Source organism: Hyperolius riggenbachi, chromosome 2, assembly GCF_040937935.1.
Source record: "Hyperolius riggenbachi isolate aHypRig1 chromosome 2, aHypRig1.pri, whole genome shotgun sequence".
In the NCBI taxonomy this organism is placed as follows: Eukaryota; Metazoa; Chordata; class Amphibia; order Anura; family Hyperoliidae; genus Hyperolius; species Hyperolius riggenbachi.
Window position 1 is genome coordinate 477,336,912 of NC_090647.1, and position 18,429 is coordinate 477,355,340.

The window sequence follows — 18,429 nt, forward strand, 5'->3', positions numbered from 1 at the left end:
TGTTCTTTGTTCCGGTTGTACCTTTTACAAGTACTCTTACCAAGGACTAGTTTTAGTCTAAAGGGAATAAATATAGTAGTCTACATATCCTTCTCACTTCAGTTGTCTTGTAAAATTCCTAAGCGTTGGCAGTTAAGAGACGAATTTCATGTTACATACTTTTAATCAACAAAATTGTAATATGCAAATTAGAGGAGTCGGAGTCGTGGAGTCGGAGTCGGTGGAATCCTAAACTGAGGAGTCGGAGTCGGTGGATTTTTGGACCGACTCCACAGCCCTGGTTAGAACGAACGTTACATCACGTAAAGCAACTATTGCGCCTGCGCATAAAAATGAGAAGTTTCACAGAGAAATAGTGAAATGCGCATGTCAAGCCTAGTACGAACGACCGTTTCCAACGATGTACTACTTTTGCAAACGATCGTCGTTGGTTAAAATCCGTCGAGACAGAACTTTCTTTTGTAGCAATTTGGCTCGTTCGTCGTTTGCCTTAATAGTCGGTGGTTCGTTTTTTGCAACGATCGTCGTTGGTAAAGATCGGGGAACGATCGTTACAAACGACTACTATGTGTGTACGCACCTTAAGAATAAGGACTGCATAATACACATAGTTTTCTTGATTTATTGTCAGTTCAGGTGCCCTTTAAAGCAGGGCTGTGGAGTCGGTCCAAAAATCCACCGACTCCGACTCCTCAGTTTAGGATTCCACCGACTCCGACTCCACGACTCCGACTCCTCTAATTTGCATATTACAATTTTGTTGATTAAAAGTATGTAACATGAAGTTCGTCTCTTAACTGCCAACGCTTAGGAATTTTACAAGACAACTGAAGTGAGAAGGATATGTAGACTACTATATTTATCCCCTTTAGACAAAAACTAGTCCTTGGTAAGAGTACTTGTAAAAGGTACAACCGGAACAAAGAACATCTATCAAGTGTGGGTGCATGTAAGAATGATGTGCAGGTACTCTGCAGGGGAATGAGGAGATTGTAAACAGACAACACCTCTGTGTTCAATGTGCACAGCATTCTCAGTGGATTCCCAGCAGCTCTGTGGGGAGTGCATATGTAGAGTATAGTACTACTGTGTAACAAAGTAAACCTGAGACAGATGAAATTAAAGTTTTATACATACCTGGGGCTTCCTCCAGCCGCCTTCAGGATAATCAGTCCCTCGTTGTCCTCCTCCACCACCTGGATCTTCTGCTATAAATCCAGGTACTTGAGTCAGTCAAGCGTAGTGCGCATGCACACACTCCGCCGCCAGGAGCATACTACTCCTGCGCAGCACTATTGCGCAGGTGCAGAATGTTCCTGGCTGTGGGAGCGGCATGCGGCCGGACAGCGCTGATTGGCTGAATTACCAGGACTCATAGTAGAAGATCCAGGTGGTGAAGGACAGTGAGGGACTGATTAGCCTGAAGGGGGCTGGAGGAAGCCCCAGGTATGTATAAAACTTTACTTTTCACCCGTCTGTTACCCTTTAATTTGTAGTCACCAAACCAAATTCTAATAACATATCAAATTATTTTATTTCATCAGCAAAGAGAGTGCATACATTTGCATAAATCAGCATCAATGCAGAATTATTTCCATCTCGTTGACCATCTCTATTAGTGACATAGCTACACATCAGGCTTTATTCTTACAGCATAGATGTTATTTAGTATATATAAGAGATTCCTGTGTACACATCATATATACAGTCACAATCAGATATGTATATCTGACCTTAAAAATACGGGGACTGCTTTATTGAAGCAGCACAAGTAACTAATTTTGATTGGTTTATTTCACTTTTGTGGACTAAGCACAGCTATTACTGTATATATACATTATTTTTAATTACTATTATCTGAGAAATAGAAACTTTTATCATATTTTCTATTTTAATTACAGTTACAAATTCATTAGGAGTCGGAGTCGGTGCATTTTTTCCCGACTCCAGGCACCCAAAATTGCCCGACTCCACGACTCCGACTCCACGACTCCGACTCCACAGCCCTGCTTTAAAGAGGAACTGTAGTGAAAATAACATAATGAATACAAATGCTTATTGTTTAAATATTCAATTTTAGATTTAGTCAATGTTTGCCCATTGTAAAATCTTTCTCTAAAATCTTCTTCCTGATTTACATTCTGAAATGTATCACTGGTGAAGATATCTTCCTGCCAGGTGATCTGTACAGAATGTTTGTTACTGAGAGGGAGATACTGCTTGCTTGGCAGTTGGAAACAGCTGTTATTTCCTACAATGCAACGATGTTCACAGATGGCAAATTGTCAGGACCTTGGCCATGACATCACACTGTGGTTGGCTGTTCACCACAATATCAGCCATACAGACCCCCCTGATGATCTATTCGAGAAAAGGGAAATATTTCTCCCAGGAAAGGGGGTATCAGCTACTGATTGAGATGAAGTTCAGTCAGTGGTTACAGTTTCTCTTTAAGTTGATTGCAACTTATATTTTGGAATGCAGTGTTTCAGCGCAGCAGAGCCCACAAAAAGCCTACGGCCCCGTTTACACTTAATCAGTTGCTCTCAGTTATAACTGAAAGAAAACTAATTTTCAAAGTAAGTCCCATGTTTTCCTATGGAACCTTTCACACTTAACACGTTTTAACTGCAATCTTTTTCACAATGCACTGCTACGGAAAAACACATACCAATGCACACTAAAGAGTACTAACGCACACCAACTGATTAAGTGTAAATGGGCCCTAAGGGCCCATTTACACTTAATCAGTTGGTGTGCATTAGTATGCGTTGGTACGCGTTAGTACACGTTTTTTCCATACCAGTGCATTGTGAAAAAGATTGCAGTTAAAATGCGTTAAGTGTGAAAGGTACCATAGGAAAACTTTGAAAATCGGTATTCTTTCAGTTATAACTGAGAGTAACTGATTAACCTCCCTGGCGGTACCGGCCGACCTACACTTGGGGTAGCCGCCGCAGAGGATTTCTCTGCCCTGGGAGGGATTTTTTGAATAAAACTTGTAAACCTTGTATTTAGCACTTCGCTAGCTACCATTCTTCCCTCAAGTCCCTCCACTCTTCTTTGATCTCCCCGGATCGCCGCTGTTATACGTACCCTGCTCCCCCCGGATCCCCACGATGATGCAGCCTCTACAATCAGCTCCAGGCTTCGCTATAGGGAGGATCAGGATTGCGCATGACGTCGATGACGTCAGACATCATGTCCGATCATCGCCATAGTGACGACTGAAGCTCATTGGGGAGGCTACGGCTCTCGCGGGATCGCGGCTATGTAACATATAGCGGCGGCGATCTAGGGGATCAGAAGGGTGTGGGGGGACTTGGGGGACAATGGTAGCCAGCTACAAGGTTTACAACAACTTTTTCAAAAAATCCCTCCCGCGGACGCAGCCTCAGAAACTGCGTACCGCCAGGGAGGTTAAGTGTAAACGGGGCCTAAGAAGTTGGTCTTCACCACTTTCAGTACTGCTGGTGATTTGTCCTGGTTGGTTGAGACTTTTGGTTAGTTGAGTTCTGGATAACTGGGACTCTACTGGAAATATTATTGTATATAAAACATCTAAAAATAAAGTTCAGCAGAAATAATGCTGTTTTTCTGATGGTCAGCTGATCATTAAACTGGCCCTGAAGTTTGATTTGTTACCATTGTATGAGTTGTGCTTGAGATATTTCCCCTCTGCTAGCCTTGCTCTCTCCTCTCAGTGACTGGTGTGTATTCGGGGGTAGCTGCTGCCATTTGCCAGGCATTTTGCCGCTCTGCTTTCTAATTTTAAAGCCTGCTGTCATTACTTAATAATCAGAGAAGTGGCTGGGCTTTTCCTGAACTCTTAACTAGCGTTCAGAAGACTCGACTGTCTGTCTCCATCCTTTTTAATATGAATTACTGCTTATTTTAGAGAGCTGGGAAGAGTCCAAGTTGTGCGCGGATCACAATACGTCTTTGTTTAACCTATTGGGTGCAGAACTGCGACGGGCTGCATGCTCTTCCTTAATTGAAGAGTGAAATCAAGTGAAATCCGGTACCGTCCTATCAGCCGGCAGGCTCCTCTTGGCTGGATGAGGAAAAGCATGTGCCCATGTCTAATGTGTTAACAGATATACACTATGTTCTTACAGGCTGAGGGTGGTCTTCAAAATGAATGACTGCAATGTTTTTGAAGTTAAATGAACTAGCTAATGTACACTGTTGTTGATCTGTTCGGTTTGATGTTTAGCATTCCTCTGGATGAGACTAAACCTTTCCTGCCTTTTTACCATTAAATCTGGCGCCCTCATCAGACATGTATTCAATAATTTCTCTGAAGTCCTCTATGCTTCGGCTTCTCCTCTGGTCACGTGTGGGCCGGGGTATTGTTCCAGCAGCTGGCCTGTTTATCTCGCTATTGGAAATCAATGGTCTGGTGGTCAGCACAGTTGTGGATAATGCAATAAGTATGCACTAAGAGGCAGACAGTCTAATGGATGTCATGCTCGCTGGCTGTAATTACATAAACCACGTCTGTTAAAGCCGTACACCCTATTTATACCGAAGGTTTTTATGCTCTGATGAATGGGCATAAACTGTGTAGGCATTCTCTGGACAGCTATATCTGGCATCATAGGAGATCCTGTGTAGTAGTAACACTGTGACTCGCTTATTTAAAGAGGAACTCCAGTGAACATTTTTACTGTTGTGCAGGTGATGTAGCTGCTGCATGTTTTTTTGGCAGTTGGAAACGGCTGTAAACAGCTTTTTCCCACAATGCAGCAAGGTTCACAGACAGGAAACTGCCAAGAGTACGTACTTTTCTTGTGGGAGGAGTTTCACCACAATAGCAGTCATACAGCGCCTCCTGATGGTCTGTTTGTGAAAAGGAATAGATTTCTCATGTAAAAGGGGGTATCAGCTACTGATTGGGATAAAGTTCAATTCTTGGTTGGAGTTTCTCTTTAACTACTTCACCACTGAGGGGTTTTACCCCCTGACCACCAGAGCAATTTTCACCTTTCAGCGCTCCTTCCACTCATTCGTCTATAACTTTATTATTACTTATCGCAATGAAATGAACTATATCTTGTTTTTTCTGCCACCAATTAGGCTTTCTTTAGGTGGGACATTATGCCAATAATTATTTTATTCTAAATGTGTTTTAATGGGAAAATAGGAAAAATGTGGGAAAAAAATTAATTATTTTTCAGTTTTCGGCCATTATAGTTTTTAAATAATGCATGCTACTGTAATTAAAACCCATGAAATGTATTTGCCCTTTTGTCCCGGTTATAAAAATGTTTAAATTATGTCCCTATCACAATGTTTGGCGCCAATATTTTATTTGGAAATAAAGGTGCATTTTTTTCAGTTTTGCGTCCATCCCTAATTACAAGCCCATAGTTTATAAAGTAACAGTGTTGTACCCTCCTGACATAAATATTTAAAAAGTTCAGTCCCTAAGGTAACTATTTATGTATTTTTTTTTATTGTACATTTTTTAATTTTTTTTTTAATTACAAAAATTTTTTGGGGGGAGTGTGGGAGGTAATGAGTTAATTTTTTGTGTAAAAGTAATGTATTTGTATGTGAAAAATTTGTAGAGTGTAGTTTTACTATTTGGCCACAAGATGGCCACAGTAACTTTTTGTTTTAATGCGACCTCCAAGCGTCCTTCCGGAAGCTTGGAGGAAGTACTTGGAGGCTGGGTAAGATCACAATGATCGCACTGCCCATCGGAGAGCAGCGGATCATTGCGGGGCTTAGATCAACGAACGGGAATGGATTTTCCCGTTCATTGATCTCCGGGCGATCGGGCGGCGGCGTGTTTACGAGCGGGAGCGCGGGCAGCGGCGGGAGTGCGCAAAGTACGGATTTCTCCGTCCCTGGGGGTTAAAGGATGGAAAAAGGGACGGAGAAATCCGTACGGGCGGGGGTAAAGTGGTTAAAGTACAATTCAAGTTTTTTTTTTTAATCTTGGATAGTGTGGAAAGAGGGGAGAAAAGGGGTTTTATTGCTGTCTGTGGCCCTGTTGGGGAGATTTCCCTTCACAATCTTTCCTTGGGACTTGATGTGAATTTGTGGCTTCAATGATAACTGGTACATTAAGTGAAAGTAAGGGAAACCTAGTTGGGTTTCTTATCAGGGGCATAACCATAGCCCATGCAACCTCCGCCATCACTGGGGGGAAGCAGTCCTGCAGAGCAGTAGTGTAGGGTTATACATTGCTGGCTCCTGGCATGAGTCCTGAGTTTGCATGCTGATTGGCTGGCTGCATGGCACTTGCAAACTGAACAGGCAAGAGAGTCCTGCATCACCATCAGGAAGCAGGTAATGTATTATGCTCTGCTGCCGCTCTGCATTGTTCAGGACCAAGCCCCCACCACCGGGGGGAGGAGGTTGGGGTGTCACACTGACATTGTTTCCCGATTTACACTTAATCAGTTGTTCTCAGTTATAACTGAAAGGACAACTGATTTTCAAAATAATGCCCATGTTTCCCAATGGCGCAGTTCTCACTATATGCGTTTTAACTGAAATATTTTGTGTTTATAGGGCCTTAAAGAGAAACTGAACTGAAAATAAAAAGTCAAAATAACCATACACGTCATACTTACCTCCTGTGTAGTCTACTACTCAATCTCTTTCTCCTCTCCCGCATCCCATTTGTCCACTGTGATCAATGGAATTCTCCGTCCTCCATTTTAAAAATGGCCATTACCCCATAACAGCCTCCTGGTCAGCACACTGTTAAACTGTAATATCACCCACTTGAGCCATAGGGAAACATGGACATTACCTTGCATATTCAGTTGTAAATGACAGCTGCTGATATATAACTGACAGCAACTGGTATATTTCAGTTCTGATAAAATCTTGTCAGAACTGGAAGGGATCACTGAGCTTCTGAGGTAAGTATGTAATATTAATTTGCAGCTATGTCATCTGTTTATTTTAAATACTTTTACTCCCTTCAGGTTCCCTTTAAGGTGCCCATACACTGAGCCAATTAGCGGCCGATCGATCGCAAATCGATTGACCAATCGATCGATTTGCGGCCGATTTCAATCAATCTGACATGCTGGAAAATCTAGGTCGATCTGTTGAGATTGCTTATCATTTTGCATTGGACCTAATGGAAATCTGATGTCAAAAAATGCCATCAGATCAATTTTCAATAGATTTCATACTGAAATCTATTGGAAATCTGTTCCTAATAAAAAAAAAAATGTTCCTAAACCCATCAGATAGATTAGAAATCTATCTGATGATCTATCTGCTGCTAATCTAATAAGTGTATGGCCACCTTTACTCTTCTCTGCTTGACAAATACCTGTTTTATTCATTATGGTCATTGTCACTCCTGTCTTCATAGGAAGTAGGCAGATGGGGACACAAGACAGCAATAAAAGCCCAGGTGCTATCCACAACTAAAATACATATATAATTAAATTAAGCTTTAAACTTTTTATAAAGAAAAAATGCAGACATATTGTTGAACTTTTGTAATGTGATGGATTACTTCAACAATGTGATCAAATTATGGCTCTGGTTAACCCTCAAAACTCTTTTGAATTTCCCCAATCGCTGTATTTAAAAAGCAACTTTCCATTCATAATTTTCGGCCAACTAAGAATCTCGACAGCTGACAGTGGGTATCTCTTCTTTGAAACTATGGTAGCGGAGTACAGATTGTCCATTAACTCCCATGTTGCTGCATGAATAATTAGCTACATTGAACAGGAGCCATTGTTACTTTTTTCAGCACCTGCACAAATCTATTGCCATGCTACAAATTCACCAGTTTCTCTTAAAGTGGACCCAAATTAAAAATACAAGATTTCAGAAATGGAATCTATTTTCTAAATTATAATAATAAATAGCAGCCTTTTTTCAGCTGCATGATGACAAATATAAAATATTTAGCATTTATTAAAGAAACCCCTCCCTTCCTTTCAAATTGCCGGGACAGAATCGGGCAAACTGGTGAAGTAGATGGTGTCCAGCAAAGGAGGAATTGCTAATGGCTACCACCTGTATAACCCTAGTTATGAAAAGAGAAGAGTGAAAAGCAGGCACTGAAATGCTCATATGCTTGAAGGAGGGTTTATTTATCTTTGTATGTGTCAGAGTGGTGCAACTAAATATTTTAAATTAAAAAAATGTTTGGTTTGGGTCCACTTTAAGCACTCTGTTGCACAAACTAGATTAAACTTGGCCAGGGCAGCCGAAGAAGTCCGCCTTGGTCAAGATATCACCATGCATCTAGTGTATGTACAGTGGTCAACTAGAGATGTGGTGTCATGCGCCCCGCATCATCCCTCCGCCCACCTCCATAGTAACTGATCCATTGCTAACCTGCAACCTAGTGACACGCCTGTACAGCATCGAGCCCTGAACTATCACCTTGAGGGATCAGTCCCAGTACCTACTGGGCAAAAAGTCCTTTTAGGGTCATACGCGGCTTTAAAGTCATTGGTAATCTAGAGGAGGAAAAAAGCCAGATACTTGCCTAAGGTGAGGAAAGGCTCTGGATCCTAATAAACCCTCCCTCTCCTCTCCCGATGCCCCTCGGTGTGGCGCAGGCTTCCCCGTTTGAATGGCCCACCGCAGGGGACTTTGGAAGTCTTCGGGAGCCGAGTCCTCCCTGAACACAGGCGGCCCCATACTGCGCATGCACGGGTCTGTGAGAGAAGGTGCTCACACGTGCACAGTCTGGAGGGGCCCGTCTTCGAGAGCACTTGGGCTCCAGAAAACTTCTGAAGCCTCCCTTCAGCGGCGGAGTTGGTCAAATGCTGCTATGGGGGATCCTGCGCTGGAACGTGCACCGGGAGAGGAGGTAAGGTTCATTAGGACCCAGAGCCTTCCCTCTACTTAGGTAGGTATTGTTTTGGTTTGGTTTTGTTTTGTTTTTACCACTATTCCAATTGACTTTAAGAACACTATGAAGTAGCTGTTTTGTGTGCACGTGTAAACCACGAGAGTAAGTTCTAATAATGTTTGCTGATTATTTTATTCCAGTGTGTAGAGCTGAACTGAATGGGTTCTCCACTATGAACAGGGGGAACAATATGGTAAAAGAGGGGGCAATTTAGCAGGCACTTATGGACCACTTTAGTAATGGTTGTGTCACTTCATAAGAATCAGACAATAATGGAAGGTACTATGCTAAGATGGGAGAAGGAATCACTATTTGGGACATTAGAAATCTGCAGTGCATTTATTGTGAGTGTACACACCTACATTTGACACACCTACTGTCACAGGAGCCCTCAGTGGCTGACCGCACTTAGCCTTCTAAACGGTGCCAGCGCACAGATCGTGCGAACTCTGGTCGCAGTCAATGCGCAGGAACCGTTAAGAATTAGCCGCGGACAACTCAGAAGGGAGCCTGTGAGACACGGGTGATTACCACTTCACCCACTGGTTCAGAGTAAACTGCCACCACCGCGGTTACTATGGGACCGTGGGGCCCACTAACTGACTGACTAATCCTGCGAATAAAACGGTTAAACACACGATATTCTGTCTAGCCAACAACAAACAAACAGTAGCGTATCTTCAGAGACCCGGGATCATTTCTGTGTGTGCTGATAAGCAGGGTAGCGGAAAGTGAATGACTTGGAGAAAGTCGTTTATTCACGCAATATAAATAATTAATATATACAGACAATTATGAAAATCAACAATTATGAAAACAGCAATAGCCAGTATGAAAAATAAAAGAAGGGAGAAAATTACTTAGTTCCTGGAAAGATGTCCTTATTGTGGGAAGAATCATAAAGTCCTTGGTTTCAAAGTCCAGAGTTCAGACCAGGTGGATACCAGCATATCCTCAAGCTGGCATCTGATGAGTGCAAGATGGTTCAGTGTGGAGGACACTGAGTTTTAGTCCTCAGCCATTCTTATGCCCCTGCTTCAGTAGGAGGGAGTGAGGGCGGGGAGCTATACACCTCCTTCAAAGATGAGATGAGCCCTCCTCTTGTACTGGGGCTAGAAATCATATCTACCCATATATGGGCTCTATCTCACAGAACCGTACAGGTCAGGGCAGATTTACTAATATTTCCAGATCTGCCTCGATGTACCCAGCAGTCTGATACCAAACATGAGGGGTGGGACCCCTGTGGTACCATTAGGGCACTGTTGGACTGCCTAACGGGCAGTCTTTACCTCAGAAGGTTCTGAAATGTGCTCAGAACCAACGCCAGGCAGGGCCCTACCTGCTCTGTTAGTTTGGAGGGTCTGCCAGCCTGGCAACACAGAAAATATGATACATATAGCAATTTATGGAATATGAGAGACCCCTGGGATTTATACCAGGTCATTCCCAGGCAAAGGTTCTTTGAAGTTGGCAGCAGCAAGCCACATGTCGGCTCCCTGCTGGGAAAAGGAGTCGGAGTGTCTGAGTTCCCTCACTCTAAATTTGGTTCTGTCATGGTGTTTGTCACCTTATACCTGATGGATGGGCCATCAGCACAGCTTGAAGCCAGGGACTCTCTGGGCCCAGGCTCATTAGCATATCAAAAGAGCCATCCTGCAGTTAAGGTGATGCTATTCCTCTGCTAAGAAAGGACTGCAGACCTCCTACACACTAAATCCAGATTCTATCGATTTGAAGCGCAATCGACGCAGAGAATCGAGTGCGATCGCTTTTCTTCACGGGCGGTTCCAGGACGCGCCTGCGTCCCCGCAATCGTCCGTGACACCTACATTCTAATAAGATAAAGCTGATCTATTTGAAAAGGGGGTTGCCCATATCAATATGATTTGGAGGAAAGAAAGACTCCGCTCTTTACAAACCTCCTGGCTGAAAGGTTTGTGGTGCGGACATGCAAGCCAAACACCGGATAGTCCATAAAAGGGAGAGAAGTCCGCAACACACCTTTAATGGCTATGACTAAGAACCGGCCCTTAATCATAGCCTAATAGGAAAAGTATATAAAATATGCACAATGAATCATTATGAATACAGCAATGTATATGAAGACCAGTTTGTCATCATGTATACTAGATTACTGTACTGTATTAGCTATTCATTTATGTTAAATCTATGCGGTTATGAAATACATTTGTCTCTTCATCCGGTATTATATTTTCATGTCTAAGGAAGAAACCATTAAGGGTTTCCAAACCCTTCTTTTCAAACTGCTATCTTGCCAATAACTGGTCTCCTCCTTCTTCTAAGGCCTCATTCACAGTGATTAATTGCGTTGCATTCCGTGTGACAGCCAGAACGCAACACAACATTACAGACAGTGGCTCCGCATGTTACCCGCATGTTCTGTCGTGTACAATGCAGTATACAGTTCAATGAAAAATGTGCTTTACCTTCACTGTTTACCGGTAACTCATTGCATGCAGTGTGTTACCATGACGCTAGCCATTATACTGCAACGCCCCGCCACACTGTGAACGTTGCTGTAGGTGGAGCATTGCCATGTGACAAGCCCCATTACAGAGAGGCTGTAATGCAGCACCACAATACTGCACTATGAATGAGGTCTCAGGGCCTGTTTCCACTACACGCAGATTGGATGCAGAAAAACTGACTCCAGTGAATGTCTATGGGCCTGTACCCACTAAACGCTATATTTCTGATGCAGATTTTCCCATAGATATTCATTGGAGTCTATAAGGGCCTGTTTCCACTACACGCAGATTTTATGCAGAATGGATGCAGAAAAACTGACTACAATGAATGCCTATGGGAAAATCTGCATCAGAATAATCGCATTTAGTGGAAACAGGCCCATAGGAATTCATTGTAGTCAGTTTTTCTGCATCCATTCTGCATCCAATCTACATCAAATCTGCGTGTAGTGGAAACAGGCCCTTAGGCTTTTGCTTTATGCACTATAAGCTGGTCCTACATAGCATTGCCTTGTGTCAGATGCAACTGTCCAGTTTCTGAAGTGCTGTCTTCACCTGAGGTCTAAAAAAAAACCTTTGTGGGTGAAATTTCAAACCAAGGCAATTCAAAGTAACACCTCTGTGATAGAAGTCTTGTTATTATTGAAATGGAGGAGGTGGTGGAAGCCAAAGACTTATCATTTCCCCTTGGTATTTCAGAGTCAGATAGTTTGCACATGGTGTAGGGTGTGGAACACTCATTACGACAGATGGTATTGGAGGCTTTATAGAATACTTCTGAATAGCGTTGTGTTAGAGCTTGTATACACCCATCTCAGGTTAACATCCAAGTGTAGTGAGTGAATGGACCTGTCTTGGTTCACACAGTGACTGTTGTATTGTTGGATGCGGGTATTGTCTAGGTTCTTCACAAAAGGATCCACACCGGCTAAAAGACTACTTTATTGAATCTTCATAAAATGATAAAAGACATAAGAAGTGCCAGGTCTGTGACGACGCATGGCGTTTCAAATCCAATGATTCTTTGTCAAGTCTTCAGACAAAATGCACTTTGCATGCATTTTGCATTTGCATTTTGTCTGAAGACTTGACAAAGGATCATTGGATTCGAAACACCGTGTGTTGTCACAGACGTATGTCTTTTATTATTTTATGAAGATTCAAGAAAGTATTCTTTTAGATGGTGCAGATCCTTGTATGAAGAAAATTGTTGGCTAATCCCGTTGGCTCCAGGGGATGAATCCTGCACGTCACATCTATTGGTGCTTAACCTTTTGTGTTTATATGGTATTGTCTAGCTTTTAATGTGGGCTAGTGTGCAAGTAATTATAGTAGGCCATGCCATTTTATGCTGCTCTGTACAGGTTGTTTTATGATGCCTTGGGACCTCAACAGCCTTGTGGTAAATTAGCAGGTTTCTGACAGAGAACTGCAGTGTATATAAAGCTGCCCATATTATAAATTTTTTTTATTGTAATTATGATTGTAAATATGATTAATATTGTGATCAACATTAAGATCGACCGACCAAAAAGCAACATTGTGGTTTGTAATATCGAAAACTGGTAAAGATGACTTTTATGTATTTTTTATTATTTTAGATCCAGTACCTGCCTTGGATCTGGGACAGCAATTACAACTAAAGGTTCAACGGATGCACGATATTGAAACCGAGAACCAGAAGCTCCGAGAGACATTAGAAGAATACAACAAAGAGTTTGCTGACGTAAAAAATCAAGGTGTGTTATATATAGTTTATTGTACAGATCTAAGACACGGCACAGAACTGAGATAGATTTTGGCATACCCATGTACTGAACTTATTAATCATGCCTTCTCCTCAAGAAAGAGTACTGGGGGGCGGAGACGCCCAAAAATAGGTAATGCATTGAAACAAAAATATTAAGGGGGAAGGAGGTGTCTTTACCACTCCATATATAAGAATCCAAACCACAGGGTACATGTAAAAGGACTAAATTATTTATTCAGCAGGATTAAAATGTCAACGCATTTCACAGGCCAGCTTCTTCAGGTCAATACAAGTGCCCTTAATATATGGTCACAAGCATGGACGCCAGAAATACTTCTCCTCGAGATTTCAGAATTACACAGAGAAATGCTAAAATTTGTTGTTTCAGGTTTTGTCCATCCTTCCTTTAGGCTGATCCTGGCATTCCCTCTCCCGCTCCATATGTCTCAGACTTTTTATGATGAAAATAAATACATCATAGGCCTGGTGCACACCAGAGGAGTTTTTCTGAGCATTTTGAGTTTTTAAATCTGCTGCTAATGTTATCCTATGTGTCTGTGCACACTGGAGCAATGAGGTTTTGTAAAAAAAAAACTCCATAGCATTACATTGGGAAGAGCTTTTAGAGGTTTCAAAAGCTCTTCCCAATGTAATGCTATGTGTTTTTTACAAAACCTCATTGCTCCAGTGTACACAGACACATAGGATAACATTAGCAGCAGATTTAAAAACTCAAAACGCTCAGAAAAACTCCTCTGGTGTGCACCAGGCCATACTACTGGCATTTTTTGTTAAGGCAGAACTCCAAGCACAAATATTTTAAAGAGGACGTCTCTTGTGCTATACAGAAAACTAACCTTAGCCCCAGGTTCGGTGTGGTTTTGTGCAGGATGTAGCCATTGAATGTTTTTTTTGTTTTTTCCCTGTCAGCCTGAAGACTTCTGTTTTTTGAGTGGGCTGTCATGTGCTTCAGACCTCACTTTTTATGCATGTTTTGCTTGGCAGCATGTGATGATGTCACCAATTATGCATGTTTTGCTTGGCAGCATGTGATGATGTCACCACAATCCTCACCATAGATTTCAGAAGTCCATCTCCAGAACTCGCTCTTCACCATGGAAGTCTCAATACTGGAAGAATGGTGAGGCAAAGGAGATTTTTTACTGATGGAGTCGAAATAGGATCAGGATTTTTTTCCTTTTTTGAACTCGGAGTTCTGCTTTAAAAATGAAAACATTCCTTATGTGCTGACGAAACAGGGCAATAGCTTTTTGTTTCAAAGTAAAGATCTTTTCTTGCACTTCAGATTGCCATTTAAATCTGCCGGACAGAGGCCATATTGTTTAATCCTAAACTAAGTGCTTAACAGGTGAAGCGAGGTAAAACATGGCTTTGCTGTGCTTGTCAGACAGCTTGCTATGAAGACAAGTAACGAACAAAGATCTAAGGTTCAGTTTGTACAGGCAACAAGCATGCAGCAGGTTAACCTCCAGGAGCTAAAAAGTCCATTACGGGGTTTAACAAAACAGATGAAGAATGGGCATGTTTTGCCACTAACACAGAAAAAGGAGCCAATCCAGGCCAAAACAGGTTTAGAAATATAAAGATAATGGATACTTCACACACCAATAGTGCAAAATTCACAAATACATTTTTATTATGGTCAAAAACACAATAAAATCCAATGAAAAAACATGATTAAAATCTCCCAATTAAAACTAATGGTAATTACGGTAGTAATCCTGCCCCAGTATGTACAAATGCTAGATAACAAATGTGTCAATTATATCAATACATACACAGCAGGCTGAAAAATTGTGAAAAATTTAATTGTGCAAAAAATGTGCAAAAAAGGTTCATGTGTAAACCCAGCTCAAAGAAGACAATTACCAATGTCCACATATATATATATACAAACATGATTGTGATTGTAGAAAAAAGGATACTTGCAAAATTAGGACCACTGTCCAGATAACACCAATAAACACCTGTAACTATGAAAGCGTCTTAGTGCAAAAAAAAGTACATTCACAAGAACCTGTGCAAAAGCATCAAAAACATGCATACATAAACGTGTGCACTGCGTGTGGGGCCGTGTGCATATGCAGCCCCGAGAAATAATCCAGCTCCCAGATAGCTGCGACCGCGTCAGGCGTTCTTTCCCGATCGCCAGTTCCCAGCACACCCCAGTAAGGCAGCTCTGGTTCACTTTATTCCCTTTCACAACAGTGTTTTTAATCAGTGCTGGTTATATCCATATTAATTATTTTTGTATTGTTTGCACACAGCGCTGCAGGGTGTGTGCGCGCATGTGCATCCCCGTGGATTATTTCTCTGGGCTGCATATGCACACGGCCCCACACGCAGTGCACACGTTTATGTATACATGTTTTTGATGCTTTTGCACAGGTTCTTGTGAATGTGCTTTTTTTTGCACTAAGACAATTTAATAGTTACAGGTGTTTATTATTGTTAAATATATAATATTTGCGAGTATCCTTTTTCTACAATCACAACCATGTTTGTATATATATGTGGACATTGGTAATTGTCTTTTTTGAGCTGGGTTCACACATGAACCTTTTTTGCACATTTTTTGCACAATTACATTTTTCACAATTTTTCAGCTTGCTGTGGCTGTATTGATATAATTGACACATTTGGGGCTTGATTCACAAAGCGGTGCTAACTGTTAGCACGCCTGTGAAAACCCCCTTAGCACGTCTTAGCGAGCTTTTCGCGCGCAAAACTTTATGCGCGCACTGCACAGAGCGCAGGGCGCTCCGCGCGAAGTGCCCATTAAAGCCTATGGGACTTAGCGTGCACATAGGACTTTGCACGTGCAAAACTTTGCGCGCGGTACTTAGCGCACGATCTGATTGAGAAAACCGGTGCTAACTTACTTAGCACCCTGGTTAGCGCGCCTAAAGACTTTAGACGTGCTATGTAGGTTAGCACCGCATAGTGAATCAAGCCCATGTTCTCTAGCATTTGTACATACTGGAGCAGGATTACTAATTACCATTAGTTTCAATTGGGAGATTTTAATCATGTTTTTTAATTGGATTTTATTGGATTTTTTGACCATAATAACAATTTATGTGTGAATTTTGCACTATTGGTGTGTGAAGTATCCATTATTTTTATATTTCTAAACCTGTTTTGGCCTGGAGTGGCTCATTTTTTCTGTGTTAGTTGTATTGCATCAGCCAATTGGGCTTATTACTATCCCGCTAGAAATGTGTAAATAGACCCTAGGGTCTAGATCTCTTTCTTTTTTGTGTTTTAAGTGGGCATGTTTTGCCCATATAATATAGGTATTCCATGTGGACTCAAATTATGTGAAAATTCTATAACAAATTGATGATGGTGCACCCTGAAGCCCCCTTACCTGGATTTCTTACCTGTTAGGGAGGTAGAAAAAATGGCAACATTGTTGTTGTTTTTCTAGGAAAATAATACTTTATAAAATAAAATACTTGCAGAAAGAAATATGTTCACAAAAATAGAGTTTTTGAATAATGTTCTGAAAGAAAGCCTGAACTGAAAATAAGAAGTCAAAATTAACATACCCACGTCATACTTACCTGCCATGTAGTCTACTCCTCAATTTCTTTCTCCTCTCCTGCATCCTGTTTGTCCACTGTGATCAATGGAATTCTCCAAACTCCATTTTAAAAATGGCAATGACCCTGTAACAGCTTCCGGGTCAGCACACTGTTAAACTGTAATATTGCCCACTTGAGCCATAGAGAAACCTGGGCATTACCTCGCACATCAGTTGTCCTTTCAGCTCTGACAGCAACTGTTATATAACTGACAAATTGAGATATTTCAGTTCTGTCAAAATCTTGTCAGAACTGGAAGGAATCATTGCTAGAAGAAAACAGTGAGCTTTTGAGAGGAGCTGAAGGTGAGGTTAGTATGTAATATTAATTTGCCGGTACATCATGTGTTTATTTAAAATAAATTTGCTCGGTTCAGGTTCCCTTTAAGATTGGGGCAGATGAACCAATGCTTTCTAATCCGATGTCGAAGACATCCTATAATGGACTGTGTTCTACATCTGCCTTTTCGAGCATAAGTCAATTGTCAGACAGAGTTCAACACAAGAAAAATGGCTGCCGCTAGGAGATGTTGTTGCTGAATAAAATCCAACAGAGCTTTAGGCCCCATCCAACACCACATAATTTGAATAATATTACTTAGGTGCATTTGGACTTGTCACTAGGGATGCTGTTTGCTGATCTAGCCCTGCATGGTTTCACCCTATGTGAACACTTTTGATCCCTTCTGACGCTGCACTAGTGAGCGAGCTGGTGTCGGCCCTGCTGCCTCCCCTGGATGCCAGGTTGTCTTCGTGCTCTAGTGCAGGGAGGTAGAAACTCTTCAGATCCCCACTGCTGCACCACTCCCTGGATCACCCCCACACACCAGAAGAAAAAGTAAGTGCTGGTGGATGACGTGGGTGATCGGTTTGGATTGAATTGGAAAGGATTATACGGCATGATCTCATAGCTTTGGTTCCAATGTGGTTTAAAATATATTTAGACTCTAAACTACCTTTAAAAGACTTGAAGATTACCTTGAAATGCAGGTGCAATGCTGTAGTTGTGTGCATCCAGGCACCACCTTAACATCTACCACTGTTATTAGACTGCGGTCTTCTCATCAGAGAAGGGGTAAGGCAAGGTCCTCAGTGGTACACGAAGTCCAGTTGTGCAGTTAAAGCCATTTATGTTGTTTGTACTAGTGGGACACAAACATAAAATATACTGCCGAAACCAGGATACAAGTACAAGTAATTTAACTCCTCTAAGCAGTGGCTGGAGAATTAGGTCAGCTCTCTTTATCAACTTTGTTTTTAAACCTATCTTTCTTATGGGTTTTGCTATTTTATTTTATCGTAAACATTTATATAACAGTGACAGTTACTTTCCGGTGCCTTTGTTCACGGTGCTTTCCGGAAAACATTAATCCAATCGCATCTCTCACTGCCCCCCAAAGGGATTCACAAGTTAACGTACCTACCATACACTAGGGCTGATTTGTGAAGTAAACCAGTCTTCCCCAACCCTGTCCTCAAGGCCCACCAACAGTGCATGTTTTGTGGAAATCCACTGAGGTAGTTAATCAGCTCTGTTGAAACACTAATTGCCCCAACTGTGCATCTGTGCATGTTTCTGGTTTTCTGAAAAACGTACTGTTGATGGGCCTTGAGGATAGGGTTGGGGAACTCTGAAGTAAACCACTTAAACTAAGGTACCCATAAACTAGAGGAGATTATTAAGACGTTAAACTTGATAAAACATCTAATCTCACAAAAATCTCTTTTA

General features: G+C 41.7%; 1 protein-coding gene and 1 long non-coding RNA gene across 5 annotated transcripts in view; both read left to right on the forward strand.

The window, feature by feature from the left end:
* The window catches only part of LOC137547082 (uncharacterized), a 554,567-nt gene that overhangs the window by 232,225 nt on the left and 303,913 nt on the right, over positions 1–18,429 (forward strand). The window lies entirely within an intron of this gene.
* CUX1 (cut like homeobox 1) overlaps positions 1–18,429 on the forward strand; it is a 541,156-nt gene that overhangs the window by 218,814 nt on the left and 303,913 nt on the right. For all 4 annotated transcript variants that reach the window (XM_068270260.1, XM_068270261.1, XM_068270263.1 and 1 more), the window contains one exon: positions 12,945–13,082. In XM_068270260.1, coding sequence (XP_068126361.1) covers positions 12,945–13,082 — 138 coding nt within the window. The remainder of the gene's footprint in view (positions 1–12,944; positions 13,083–18,429) is intronic.